This window comes from Oncorhynchus clarkii, chromosome 32 (assembly GCF_045791955.1).
Source record: "Oncorhynchus clarkii lewisi isolate Uvic-CL-2024 chromosome 32, UVic_Ocla_1.0, whole genome shotgun sequence".
In the NCBI taxonomy this organism is placed as follows: domain Eukaryota; kingdom Metazoa; phylum Chordata; class Actinopteri; order Salmoniformes; family Salmonidae; genus Oncorhynchus; species Oncorhynchus clarkii.
Window position 1 is genome coordinate 19,056,107 of NC_092178.1, and position 15,483 is coordinate 19,071,589.

Sequence of the window (15,483 nt, forward strand, 5' to 3'; positions counted from 1 at the left end):
TAATCACAGATCTGACATGACTGTTGAAATCAATGTAAAGATCAGTGATTATCTCAGGGAAAGGAAGAAGAACAGAGAGTATTCAATTTCGGTCTGATTCTTAGTGTGTCAGAGGTGCTGCTAGCTTCTGTACCTGTAGACTGGACTACAGTCTCAATGAGTTCGGCTGCACTCCAGATGGTTCTAGAACGTATTTATGGACGAGCGGAGGTGTCAGGTGCAGAGAATGTCAGTAGGTGATAAGGAGAAGTTGGTTTGTTCTCCTAATTTATGACAGGACAGTAACACTTTCAAAAAATGTAGCTGTGCTTGCTTGAGCTTGCCTGGCACAACGGAGTCAATGGAATAGTCCCATGTGTAAACCCCTCTCTCTTTCTTTCCTCAGAATTAAGCAAACGCTCGATGTGTTTGTGCCCAGGTCTTTCCATATTCTGTTGTATTACAGCCTGCATTTATAATGGATTAATATACATTTTGTGTCACTGCCCTACACACAACACCGCATAATGTCAAAGTGAAATGAAAAGCTGAAATGTCTTGAGTCAGTAAGTATTCAACCCCTTTGTTAAGGCAAGCCTAAGTAAGTTCAGGAGTAAAAATGTGCTTAACAAGTCACATAATAAGTTGCATGGACTCACTCTGTATGCAACAATGGTGTTTAACACATTTCTAAATGACTACCGCATCTCTGTACCCAACACATGCAATTGTCTGTAAGGTCACTCAGTCAAGCAGAGAATTTCAAACTTCGATTCAACCACAAAGACCAGGAATGTTTTCCAATGCCTCTGACATTGAACATCCCTTTTGAATATCCTTTTTAGCATGGTGAAGTTATTAATTACACTTTGGATGGTGTATCAATACACCCAGTCACTACAAAGATACAGGCGTCCTTCCTAACTCAGTTGCCGGAGGGGAAGGAAACCACTCAGGGATTTCAACATGAGGCCAATGGTGACTTTAAAACAGTTACATAATTCAATAGCTGTGATGGGAGAAAACTGAGGATGGAGCAACAACATTGTAGCTACTGTTTGCAATAAGACACTAAAGTAAAACTGAAAAAAATGTGGCCAAGAAATTCACTTTATGTCCTGAATACAAAGCATTATGTTTGGGGCAAATCCAACACATGACATCACTGAGTACCACTCCTCATATTTTCAAGCATGGTCGTGGCTGCATCATGTTATGATTATGCTTGTCATCGGCAGAAAGCCATTTTCATTTGAAGTTATAGTGTACTGTTAGCTAGCTAGTGAATGTTAGCTTGCTGGCTTGCTAGCTAACGTTACATGTATGATCTGTGTGGTAATATTCGTATTTCAGAAATCAATTTGCATTGCTAGTTATAGGCTGATGTCAGCTAGCTATCCAACATGGATTTATTTTCCCTGGTTGACAAAGACATGCTCAGGAAAGTGACAACACAATTTAAGCCTTCTACCTGCCTTATCAATCCTATCCCTACCACCTTCTTCAAAACTGTTTTTAAAAAATACCAAGACAGTCAAAAGGATCTGGGAGAGCATCCTGACCGGTTGCATCACTGCCTTGTATGGCAACTGCTCGGCATCTGACCGTAAGGCGCTACAGATGCGAAAGGCCCAGTACATCACTGGGGCCAAGCTTCCTAGCCTGTGCCCCTGCACACTGACTCGGTACCGGTGTCCTTCTGTATATAGCCTCATTATTGTTATTTTTATTGTGTTACTTTTTATTATTACTTTTTATTTTAGCCTATTTGGTAAATATCTTCTTGATCTGCACTGTTTGTTAAGGGCTTGTAAGTAAGCATTTCAAGGTGAAGTCTACACTTGTTGTATTCAGGGCATGTTGCAAATAAAGTTTGATTTGATGATATACCATTTTGTAGCTCTGAGTCTCTACTTTTATCCAATGTAAAAAAACACAATTTCAAAATGCTTCATATAGTACATTCGGAAAGTATTCAGACCCCTTGACTTTTTCCACAATTTGTTAAATTACAACCTTATTCTAAAATTGATTAAATATTTTTTTTCCCTCATCAATCTACACACAATACTCCATAATGACAAAGCGAGAACAGGTTTTCAGACATAATTGCAAATGTATTACAAATAGAAAACAGAAATACCTTACTTAAATAAGTAGTCATGAATATTGCTATGAGACTCGAAATTGAGCCCAGGTGCATCCTGTTTCCATTGATCATCCATGAGATGTTTCTACAACTGGATTTGAGTCCACCTGTGCCCGCTTGGAGTTTTCCAAAAGGCACCTAAAGGACTCAGACCATGAGAAACAAGACTCTCTGGTCTGATGAAACCAAGATTGAACTCTTTGGCCTGAATGTCAAATGTCACGTCTGGAGGAAACCTGGCACCATCTCTGAGATGAAGCATGGTGGTGGCAGCATCATTCTTTGGGGATGTTTTTCATCGGCAGGGACTGGGAGACTTGTCAGGATCAAGGGACAGATGAATGGAGGAAAGTATAGAGAGATCCTTAATGAAAACCTGCTCCAGAGTGCTCAGGACCTCAAACTGAGGCGAAGGTTCACCTTCCAACAGGACAAAGACCCTAAGCACACAGCCAGTACAATGCAGGAATGGCTTCAGGACAAGTCTCTGAATGTCCTTGAGTGGGCCAGCCAGAGCCGGGACTTGAACCCGATCGAACATCTCGGGAGATACCTGAAAATCGCTGTGCATATACACTTCTCACTCAAAATGATAGAGTTTGAGAGAATATGCAGAGAAGAATAGGAGAAACTCCCCAAATACAGGTGTGCCAAGCTTGTAGCGTCATACCCAATAAGACTCGAGGCTGTAATCACTGCCAAAGGTGCTTCAACAAAGTACTGAGTAAAGGTTCTGAATACGTATGTAAATGTTACAGTTGAAGTGGGAAGTTTACATACACTTAGGTTGGAGTCATTAAAACTCATTTTCAACCACTACACAAATTTCTTGTTAACAAACTATAGTTTTGGCAAGTCAGTTAGGACATCTACTTTGTGCATGACACAAGTAATTTTTCAATCAATTGTTTACAGACAGATTATTTCACTTGTAATTCACTGTATCACAATTCCAGTGGGTCATAAGTTTACATACATTAAATTGACTGTGCCTTTAAACAGATTGGAATATTCCAGAAAAGTATGGCTTTAGAAGCATCTGATAGTCTAATTGACATCATTTGAGTCAATTGAGTCAATTGTCAATTGCCTACCTTTAAACGCAGTGCCTCTTTGCTTGACATTATGGGGAAAGTCTGCCAAGACCTCAGAAAAATAATTGTAGACTCCACAAGTCTGGTTCATCCTTGGGAGCAATTTCCAAACGGCTGAAGGTACCACGTTCATCTGTACAAACAATAGTATGCAAGTATAAACACCATGGGACCACGCAGCCGTCATACCTCTCAGGAAGCAGAGATGAACGCACTTTGGTGCGAAAAGTGCAATCCCAGAACAACAGCAAAGGACCTTGATAAGATGCTGGAGGAAACAGGTACAAAAGTATCTATATCCACAGTAAAACATGTCCTATATCAACATAACATGAAAGGCCGCTCAGCAATGAAGAAGCCACTGCTCCAAAACTTCCATAAAAAAGCCAACCTACGGTTTGCAACTGCACATGGGGACAAAGATCGTACTTTTTGGAGAAATGTCCTCTGGTCGGATGAAACAAAAATAGAACTGTTTGGCCATAATGACCATCGTTGTGTTTAGAGGAAAAAGGGGGGCGCTTGCAAGCGAAAGAACACCATCCCAACCGTGAAGCACGGGGGTGTCAGCATCATGTTGTGGGGGTGCTTTGCTGCAGGAGGGACTTCTAAATGGACAATGACACCAAGCATACTTCCAAAGTTGTGGCAAAATGGCTTAAGGACAACAAAGTCAAGGTATTGGAGTGGCCATCACAAAGCCCTGACCTAAATCCTATAGAAAATGTATGTGCGAGCAAGGAGGCCTCCAAACCTGATTCAGTTACACCAGCTCTGTCAGGAGGAATGGGCCAAAATTCCCCCAACTTATTGTGGGAAGCTTGTGAAAGGCTATCCAAAATTTTTGACCCAAGTTAAACAATTTAAAGTCACTGCTACCAAATACTAATTGAGTGTATGTAAACTTCTGACCCACTGGGAATGTGATGAAAGAAATAAAAGCTGAAATAAATCACTCTCTACTATTATTCTGACAATTCACAGTCTTAAAATAAAGTGGTGATCCTAACTGACCTAAGACAGGACATTTTTACTAGGAATAAATGTCAGGAATTGTGAAAAACTGAGTTTAAATATGTTTGGCTAAGGTGTATGTAAACTTCCGACTTCAAATATATTTCAGTTATTTTTTAAATGTATTTGCGACAATTTCTAAAAACCTGTATTTGCTTTGCCATTATGGGGTATTGTGTGTACTGATGATAGATGAGGAAAAACAACAATTATAATACATTTTAGAGTAAGGCTGTAACGTAACAAAATGTGGAAAAAGTCAAGGGGTCTGAATACTTTCCAAATGCACTGAAAGACTGAATCGAAGTTGTCAGTTTCAAATATACACTGGAGTTTCTTACCAAGATGACATTGAATGTTCCTGAGTGGCATAGTTACAGTTTTGAATTATATCGGCTTGAAAATATATGACAAGACTTGAAAATGGCTGTCTAGCAATGATCAACAACCAACCTCACAGAGCTTGAAGAATAATGTACAAATATTTTACAATCCAGGTGTGCAAAACTCTTAGAGACTTACCCAGAAAGACTCACACCTGTAGTTGCTGCCGAAGGGGATTCTGACATGTACTGACTCAGGGTTGTGATTACTTATGTAAATTAATACTTTCTGAAGGTACTGTTTATGGCATATGGGGCCTGCGTATTCAGTAATTCAGCTAATATGTACATATTTGTCCAACAGACTACTGTTTGTTTTTCCCTTTTAGGTGCTAGGTGCTATCTAGAACCTAAAAGGGTTATTTGGCTGTCCCCATAGGATAACCCTTTGAAGAACTATTTTTGGTTCCAGGTATAACAGTTTTGTGTTCCAAGTAGAACCCTTTCCACAAAAGGTTCTACTTGGAACCATCAGGGTTCTCCTATGGGGACAGTCGAATAACCCTTTCGGAACCCTTTTTTCTAAGAGAGTTCAAAGATAACATCAATGAATACATATCTCTAGAACTAAGACTACATACGAACTTTAGTCTGCCTGGTGATTCATTCTGGTTGGATGTTCCATATGAATATTTTATCGCCCTTATTCTGCTCTGTTAAGGGCGCTGCTGTTTGATATTTGCTCTGGGTAGTGACATGTTTAATTGTACCTGAATCCTCCAGTCATCGCCTGTGGATAAATAGATGTCACTACTCATATCAATTACGAGGCATGCTGCAGCCCCTGGGTCTTGGGAGACAGCGATCGCAGGGTTCCGCCATCCTCTTTTATTACAAATGTGGATATGAGCTAAATCAATCCAGATGCCATGTGGGGCTGCTGTGTGTGTTCATCACTAACAGCTCCCTGTAGATGGCCCCTCCTTCCCCTCTATGACAGCCCTCCTCCACTCTCTCTTCCTTCCGTCCACCCTCACTCGCTCACTCTTTCATTCAGTCTCTCTCTCTCTCTCTTTCTGCCTCTCTCTTTCTTTCTCTCTCTCACTCTCTCTGCCACTCTCTCTCTCCTTCCTGAGCACACCTCAGAGGTGAACAGACTGCAGAGCCACAGTGTGGGAACAGCAGCACAGTGTATGACCCCATAAAACCAGAAGAACCCTCGACCCCCCCAATCACCAACCTTCTGGAGGACAAACATATGCACACGCACATACACATATGCACGCAAAAACACACACAAACACCCATTCAGACACTCACATTAAGGCACACACACACACACACACACACACACACACACACACACACACACACACACACACACAAACACACACACACACACAAACACACACACACACACAAACACACACACACACACACACACACACACACACACACACACACACACACACACACACACACACACACACACACACACACTGCAGCGCTCTAGTGAGCACATATCAAAGCAGTGGATTAATCTCAAGCACAGCCATAAAAGGAGGAACACCACAAATAAAAAGAGACACCTGCCACCAATATAACTACAGTAACTAGCAAATACCATCATCCAGCCCCACATAAAAAAAGCTTGTCGGGCCTTGAGGCACCACTGCATGTACTGTTCAGCCGGGATGATGTTGTGAAAGGAGGAGGAGAGAGGAGAGAGAGAGAGGGCAGAGGCGAGAGAGAGAGAGAGAGAGGGCAGAGGAGAGAGAGAGAGAGAGAGGGCAGAGGCGAGAGAGAGAGAGAGAGAGGGCAGAGGAGAGAGAGAGAGAGGGCAGAGGCGAGAGAGAGAGAGAGAGAGGTGGCAGAGGAGAGAGAGAGAGAGAGAGAGAGAGAGGGCAGAGGCGAGAGAGAGAGAGGGCAGAGGAGAGAGAGAGAGAGGGCAGAGGCGAGAGAGAGGGCAGAGAGAGAGAGAGAGAGAGAGAGAGAGAGAGAGAGAGGGGGCAGAGGCGAGAGAGAGAGAGGGCAGAGGAGAGAGAGAGAGAGAGAGAGAGAGAGAGAGAGGGCAGAGGCGAGAGAGAGAGAGAGGGCAGAGGAGAGAGAGAGAGAGGGCAGAGGAGAGAGAGAGAGAGAGAGAGGGCAGAGGAGAGAGAGAGAGAGGGCAGAGGCGAGAGAGAGAGAGAGAGGGCAGAGGCGAGAGAGAGAGAGAGAGGGCAGAGGCGAGAGAGAGAGAGAGGGCAGAGGAGAGAGAGAGAGAGAGAGGGCAGAGGCGAGAGCGAGGGCAGAGGAGAGGGAGAGAGAGGGCAGAGGAGAGAGAGAGAGAGAGAAAGAAAGAAAGAAAGAAAGAAATAAATAAAGAAAGAAAGAAAGAAAGAAAGAAAAAAGAAAGAAAGAAGGCAGAGGCAGATCATATGGGAGGCCAGGAGGCGCGGGTTACGGCTGCATGAGCCAGAGAACATGTTTGCTTAGGCTCAACAACATCTCGGCAGGCAGGCGACCCTGAGAGATGTAGGCAGTGAGGCTGGAATAAAAATCATAGAGCAGGAGGGGGAGGAAGAGGATGTGAGGAGGTATGCAGCGGTAGTGGCAGCTCACCCCTTCACGTTCCCTTTACTGGACCTTTACTGTGTCCCAAATGGCACCCTATTCCCAATTGGCCCTGGTAAAAAGGAGTGCACTATATAGGGAATAAGGTGCATTTGGGATGTGATCACTGACTGATAATCCTCTCAGAAGCTAGGGCTGGGACTGTAGAGCATTAAATAATAAATAATAAAAACAGTTTTTTGTAGGATTAATATTATATTACAGTACAGTGTCTTTAATTTAATCCTCATTCAAAAGAAAAGAACAAACACCGGGTGGTCTTTTTCGAAACTATAAAATATGCCTGTCAAAAAAGTATGTTGTTTCAGATTTTTTTTTTCTTGTTTACCTTCTAGCAAAAAGATCAATGAGAAAAGCCCTCTGTCAGATACAACCTATTGTACTGTAATCCATTATCTTCACAGGCTGTCCAACCTGACACTCATTGGCATTGTCATCTTATCACCACTGCTATCATCCATGCATCCCATTCAATGAAACCACCCTTCCTCTCTGTCTCCCTTTACCTCTCCCTCTCTCCCTGCAGATTGCTCGTTGAGAGCAATTGAAATGACCAGAGTATTTGGTTCTGTAAGGGGTGACTATAAACAATCATTGACACCATCGACCTTATATTGCACTTGCTGGTGTTCATCATTGACATTCATTGACATTCATTGGCCCAACGGGTTTTATGGGGAGTCGGTTAGCTGCATTTGTATTTATATTTATTATGGATCCCCATTAGATCCTGCCAAGGCAGCAGATACTCTTCCTGGGGTCAAGTAAAATTGAGGCAGTTATACAATTTTAAAAACATTATTTTGTATTTCACAACAGATTTCACAACACATTAAGTGTGTGACCTTAGGCCATTACTACCACATACACTACATGACCAAAAGTATGTGGACACCTGCTCATCCCCCGTTTGCCGCTAAAACAGCCACCACTCTTCTGGGGAGGCTTTCCACTAGATGTTGGAACATTGCTGCGGGGACTTGCTTCCATTCAGCCACAAGAGCATTAGTGAGGTCGGACACTACGCCTGGCTCGAAGTCAGCGTTCCAATTCAACCCAAAGGTGTTTGATGGGGTTGAGGTCAGGGCTCTGTGCAGGCCAGTCAAGTTCTTCCACACCAATCTCGACAAACCATTTCCATATGGACCTCACTTTGTGCACGGGGGCATTGTCATACTGAAACAGGAAAGGGCCTTCCCCAAACTGTTGCCACAAAGTTGGAAGCACAGAATGGTCTAGAATGTTATTGTATGCTGTAGCATTAACGTTTCCCTTCACTGGAACTAAGGGGCCAAGCCCAAACCATGAAAAGCAGCCCCAGACCAATATTATTCCTCCACCAAACTTTACAATTGCACTACATTGGGGCAGGTAGCGTTCTCCTGGCATCTGCCAAACCCAGATTTGTTCGTCGGACTGCCAACGGCGCCGAGCTTTATACCACTCCAGCTGACGCTTGTTATTGCGCATTGTGATCTTAGGCTTGTGTGCGGCTGCTCGGCCATGGAAACCCATTTCATGAAGCTCCCGATGAACAGTTCTTGCACTGATGTTGCAGTGAGTGTTGCAACCGAGGACAGACAATTTTTACACGTTACGCACTTCAGCACTTGGCGGCCCCGTTCTGTGAGCTTGTGTAGCCTACCACTTTGCGGCTGAGCCGTTGTTGCTCCTAGATGCTTTCACTTCACAACAACAGCACTTACAGCTGACCCGAGGCAGCTCTAGCAGGGCAAAAATTTGACGAACTGACTTGTTGGAAAGATGGCATCCTATGACAGTGCCAGTTGAAAGTCACTGAGCTCTTCAGTAAGGCTATTTTACTGCCAATGTTTGTCTATGGAGATTGCATGGTGGTGTGCTCAATTTTATACACCTGTCAGCATCGGGTGTGGCTGAATTAACCGTAACCACAAATATTTTTGTATATATAGTGTATCTACAATATAAAATCCATGTCTACGTGTGTGTGTGTGTGCATGCATGTGTATGTGCCAGTGTGTGTGTCTCTTCACAGTCACTGCTGTTCCATAAGGTGTATTTTTATCTGTTTTTTAAAATCTGATTTTACTGCTTGTATGAGTTACTTGATATCGAATTGAGTTCTATGTAGTCTTGGCTCTATGTAGTACTATGCACCTCCCATAGTCTGTTCTGGACTTGAGGACTGTGACAGTACGGTAGTATCGGCGGCCTAGCTTCTCTCTCTCTCTCTCTCTCTCTCTCTCTCTCTCTCTCTCTCTCTCTCGGCTAGCAGTGTGACAGTGGATGGACTGAACAGTAGTAAAGTCTGGCCTACCTTGTTGGGGTTGGTGGCCGTGAGTATCCAGACACACTGAGCGTTGGACTCATACTGGATGGGGAAGTTGGGCGAAGTGAATGTACCAGAAGGACCTTGAAGGTTAGAGCCGCATGTTTTCACTGTGAAAGAGAAAGAGAAAAATAAAGAAATTAAGGAAGGTTATTCATTTGGAGCCTGACATTTATCAACCTGACAAACACAAAAGTTGTGGTTAATTGGAGACAGATTTTGCCAAATGCTGTGTGTGTGTGATTACGTGCATGTGTAGGTAGTCGCTTTAGCTGTATTGATTTGGCTCACATTGAATGCTCGTATTAATGAAATATCGTCAAGACACCAGGGCCCCTTTGCTTGGGCTATATTCAACTATGAATTATTCAAAAATAATTCAAAATAATTATACTTCAACATATTCTCAATAGAGCCTGCTGCTATCTGAACTAGAACAAGTCATTTAAGGCCAGGGTTTCTGTTGTCATGAATTAGCAATATCATTTTATACTCAGATGACTCATTTCATGACAGCTGAACAAGTTAAACTCTGTGCAAATGAAAAAAAAACACCAAGGCCTTATTCATTATCTTAATGGAGAAACACCAGTCATTATTTGTTAAATACAGACACGGCTTGTCTGTGTCCCGTCTGTCCTGCCTGTCTTCCAAATGCACTGACAGCCATGAAAGATTACCGGGCTTGCGGCTAACACAGCTAGAAAAGAGTTTCTGGAATATTCATCTGGAACAGGACAGTACTATGACTATAAAGTCTTTGTTATTGGTGCCGTTCATCAGCGACGATGCCAAAGTGACAGTGTTGTGATGGAGTCTCAAATGGCACCCTATTCCCTCTTTAGTGCAATACTTTTGAACAGGGCCCATACCTTTCCTATTACATACTATAGACATCAGGTTTTATCATCAGTCTCTGACATCTTGATTGCTTTTGAAAATAAATAAGTCATTATTTCTGTATGTAGCAAGGTGGCAACACCGATGACTCTGTAGACCCCTCAGGTATAATCCACACTCTGCTGGTCTGCTCAGAAAGTCACTGGCACAAACAACATCCCAAGTAGCCTTGAATACAGTGCACTATACGGTCACACATAACGCAGAAACTTTAAACCACTTGGGTTAATTCAAGAAACCTTACATTGGGGTCCATTTACACAAGAGGTCAGATAAAGTCCAAAAATGGTTTTGGGTAATATCAAATACCACTACTGCTACTTCATCTACCACGTAGACTCCCTTCACTGGTAGATGTTTCCCCTTTATGTGTGGGCAGTAGTTTGTAGGTACCTTGTTACCATTGCTATGGCAGATTCCATTGAATTTCAAACATAGATTTGACATCCAGGGCCAGACATGGAGTACTTCCGGTATCAACCACATAACTACAATGAGTAAAACGGGCCTCCCCATTCAAGTCAATGATGCCATAATGTGTGGACTAGCAGCCACTTTGAGTGTACTCATAGGATTAAAGCAGGAAGTAAAAGTAGAAAGTGTCCCATTCAGTCTCTGCTTTATTAACATGATTCATTCTATTTCAATAGGATTAACCCAGGAGAGATGAGGAAGTGTTTCAGTAATACTACAAGCCAATGAGCAAGCAGAGAATGTCATTCCTGGGTATTTATAATGTCTGAGTCGTCCTCATAATAAGAGATGTGAACGACTGTCACTTTGGAGGTTATGTAATATCCTTGAGCTGGTGGGCTACAATAAAACAAATGTCACCGGGCTCTTTATTCATCCAATCCCCACACTAATGTTTAAAATACAGGAAATAATAGACATGTAGTCGATCAACTATCTCATCAGCCTTAGCTATGAGAGCAATGACATTTCCATTGTGTGTCTGTAAGGGGAATAAGATTTCTTCTTCTCAATACGACTTTGCTAATTAGTCTTCATTTGTTTAATAAACGCAGCACACTTCCTATTACAATCTCATCTTGGGAGAGAAATAACAGATCCGCACCGAAAAAGAGAGAGAGAAAGAGATACAGACAGAGCCCTCGATAGAGAGAGAGAGAGAGAGAGAGAGAGAGAGAGAGAGAGAGAGAGAGTAGGGGAGAGAGAGAGAGAGAGAGAAAACAGAGCACCAATGAATAGTTAAATTGAAATTCATGATTAACTCTGCATACCCTTGGGCTGTCCTGAAAATATAGATCTAGGCAATTTTCTGCATGATTTCAAGTGGCATCTTCCTTAATTAGTTTGTACAGCCTTTAGCCGCAGGAACAAACAGACATGTGGGTGACAGCCAGCCAGTGATTTAGTGGCCAGCTAAAGGTCAGGGTACCACGGTGAGAAAGAAAGTGCCGTAGAGGAAGGGAGGGGAGGAGAGGTGGGTGGGTGGGTGGGTGGAGGTGTGACGGGATCGGGGGATTGTGACACAAACACAGGGAACAAACATACACAATGGGCTCAGGGAGGGAGGTGAGAATCAGGGGATTTATTCTGTGACAGTATGGTGCTGTGGAACATGGTATATGTGTGTGTGTGTGTGTGTGTGTCTCTCTCTCTCTCTCTCTCTCTCTCTGTTTCTACATATGCCAGCTTGTGTGTATGTACACTGAACAACAATATAAATGCAAAATGTAAAGTGTTGGTCCCATGTTTCATGAGCTGAAATAAAAGATCCCTGTAATTTTCTATATGCATCATTTCAAGAAGCTGATTAAACAGGATGATCATTACACATGTGCACCTTGTGCTGGGGACAAGAAAAGGCCACTCTTAAATGTGCAGTTTTGTCACATAACACAATGCCACAGATAACTCAAGTGTTGAAGGAGCGTGCAATTGGCATGTCCACCAGAGCTGTTGCCAGAGAATTAAATGTTAATTTCTCTACCATAAGACGCCTCCAACATCGTTTTAAAGAATTTGGCAGTATGTCCAACCGGCCTCACAACCTCAGACCACGTGTATGGCGTCGTGTGGGTGAGCGGTTTGCTGATGTCAACTTTGTGAATAGAGTACCCCTTGGTGACAGTGGGGTTATGGTATGGGCAGGCATAAGCTACGGACCATGAACACAATTTCATACTATCGATGGAAATTAGAATCCACAGAAATACCGTGATGAGATTCTGTGGCCAATTGTGAGGCCCATTTCTTTTAAGGTATCTGTGACCAACAAATGCATATCTGTATTCCGAGTCAGGGTTGGGTAGGTTACTTTCTAAATGTAATCCGTTACAGTTACTAGTTACCTGTCCAAAACTGTAATCAGTAAAGTAACTTTTGGATTACCCAAACTCAGTAACGTAATCTGATTACATGTAGATGACTTTCCCCTTAACAGGCATTAGAAGAAGACAATTGTTATCAATTGAACGACATCTATTGCAGGATAAATCCATGTTAAAGTTGACATATCTGGCCATATATCGTTGTTAAATTTTACTTAATGGGTTGGTTATGTAGACTTCTTCGAACCCATCGCTTTCAATTATATCTTTACATTAAAAACCAAAGTCTATCATAATTACAGTCATTCCAATATATTTCATACCCCTTGATCTTCAAGATTAGGACTTTGAAATATGAAAGTATAGATTAGCCAAATTGTTTTACTTGAGCATGACCCCAAAACTAAGGACTTATTAGCCAGCCCTACTTTGTTGTCATGGAGGACTGATTGAGCTCGTTGATTCAAGTTGAAAAACAAATGCTGCGCTCATGGAATGCCATGCTTTGAGCACTACTGAAAAGTGCTATTTACATGTGAAAAATGAATGTCATATGTGCAAGCGCAATAGGACTATCGTTTACCTTTCTGTTGGTGACACTTGGATATCTTGATAATGTGCAGATATTTAAAGGGCACATCCACAGATGAAACAATATCAAAATCCCCACCCTGCCTGTTTTGGTAAAACAAAACTGAGGGATTGGCCTGGAGAAATGTGCTCACTCTCAGATTAATAGACATAGCTATGGATATTAATATTGATATCAAAAATATTGTTTCAACCAAGTCTATTCAGTGTTTGTTTACATTTACAATTTGAACAAACATTGGAGAAAAACAAGATTATATTTTGGGTTCTCATGGAGTGTGACAGTTGAACTAAACTCATGAGGCATTTCTAAGTTACATTCTTCAATAATCAATGGATATATATACACATACACTACCGTTCAAGAAAGATAAGTACATTTTTTGTCCATTAAAGTAACATCAAATTGATCAGAAATACAGCGTAGACATTGCTAATGTTGTAAATGACTATTGTAGCTGGAAACGGCTGAATTTTAATGGAATATCTACATAGGCGTACAGAGGCCCATTATCAGCAAGCATCAGTCCTATGTTCCAATGGTACGTTGTGTTAGTTAATCCAAGTTTATCATTTTAAAAGGCAAATTTATCATTAGAAAACCCTTTTGCAATTATGTTAGCGCAGCTGAAAACTGTTGTGCTGATTAAATAAGCCTCATACGGCCTGGAATCAAACCAGGGCCTGTAGTGACACCTCTAGCATTGAGATGCAGTGCCTTAGATTGCTGTGCCACTCGGGAGCCCTAGATCAGCACTCCTACTCTGAGACTCTTTATAAATACGGGCCCTGATGATTTTAACTGTGATGATGGCAGTGGAGAAGGTATTCTATTTGAATAGAGCTAAGAGATGCCAACAAGAAAACAATGACTTTATACCTTTTATGTTATGACTTATTTCTCTGTAACGTGTAGTGGGAAACATGCCCATTTCAGAATATCATACATATCATTGCAATTTTGTTTGGATCGTGTTTGTGTTCATCTGAACAGGGTGAATAGTTTCTGGAACCATTTCCTCTGAATGATATCAGATTATCTCAACCGAGCCCCGAGTTTGAGCTTCAAACAAATCGAAGGCCTTTCAAACCAGGCTTTTTTTTTTTTACTGTGTAGGAAAATCAAAGATGAGATTACTTGCAGATGTATTTTGAGGTATAAGATGTTTGTAGTTCAATAACACACATTAGCGGTACATCAATACTTTCAGTTCATTTACAGTATTTGGCTTTGTTGTGTTAAAAAAGCCCTATATTCCAATATCACATGGTCCTAGTGGGAATCTGTTTTTAATTACTGTTTAATGTGCACAGATAGGCCTATACTTCATGTGTTTCAACAGTATACCTTGTAGTAACACTCCTGTGTGTGTGTGTGTGTGTGTGTGTGTGTGTGTGTGTGTGTGTGTGTGTGTGTGTGTGTGTGTGTGTGTGTGTGTGTGTGTGTGTGTGTTTGTGTGCGTGCATGCATGCGTGCATGTGCCTGCATATGTGTGTTTGCCTGTCTGTGTTCCCTCTCTCCCAACAACAGTATCGGAGCTGATTAAAGAAGTGATTAAATACATTTTATTTTTCCCATCTTAATCCTTTCTTTTTATTGGCCAGTCTGAGATATGGCTTTTAATTTGCAACTCTGCCTAGAAGGCCAGCATCCCGGGGTCGCCTCTTCACTGTTGATGTTGAGACTAGTGTTTTGCGGGTATTATTTAATGAAGCTGCCAGTTGAGGACTTGTGAGGCGTCTGTTTCTCAAACTAGAGACTCTAATGTACTTGTCCTCTTGCTCAGTTGTACACCGGGGCCTCCCACTACTCTTTCTATTCTGGTTAGAGCCAGTTTATGCTGTTCTGTGAAGGGAGTAGTACACAGCGTTGAGCAAGATCTTCAGTTTCTTGGCAGTTTCTCACATGGAATAGCCTTCATTTTTCAGAACAAGAATAGACTGACGAGTTTCAGAAGAAAGTTCTTTGTTTCTGGGCATTTGAGCCTGTAATCGAACCCACAAATGCTGACGCTCCAGATACTCAACTAGTCTAAAGGCCCGTTTTATTGCTTCTTTAATTAGCAGAAATGTTTCCAGCTGCGCTAACATAATTGCAAAAGGCTTTTCTAATGACCAATTAGCCTTTTAAAATTATAAACTTAGATTAGCTAATACATCGTGCCATTGGAACACAGGAGTGATGGTTGCTGATAATGGGACTCTGTTCGCC

General features: G+C 42.0%; 1 protein-coding gene across 3 annotated transcripts in view; it reads right to left on the bottom strand.

Moving 5' to 3' along the window:
- LOC139392197 (CUB and sushi domain-containing protein 3-like) overlaps nt 1-15,483 on the bottom strand; it is a 634,291-nt gene that overhangs the window by 278,457 nt on the left and 340,351 nt on the right. For all 3 annotated transcript variants that reach the window (XM_071139991.1, XM_071139990.1, XM_071139989.1), the window contains exon 10: nt 9,472-9,593. In XM_071139991.1, the coding sequence (XP_070996092.1) occupies nt 9,472-9,593 (122 nt within the window). The remainder of the gene's footprint in view (nt 1-9,471; nt 9,594-15,483) is intronic.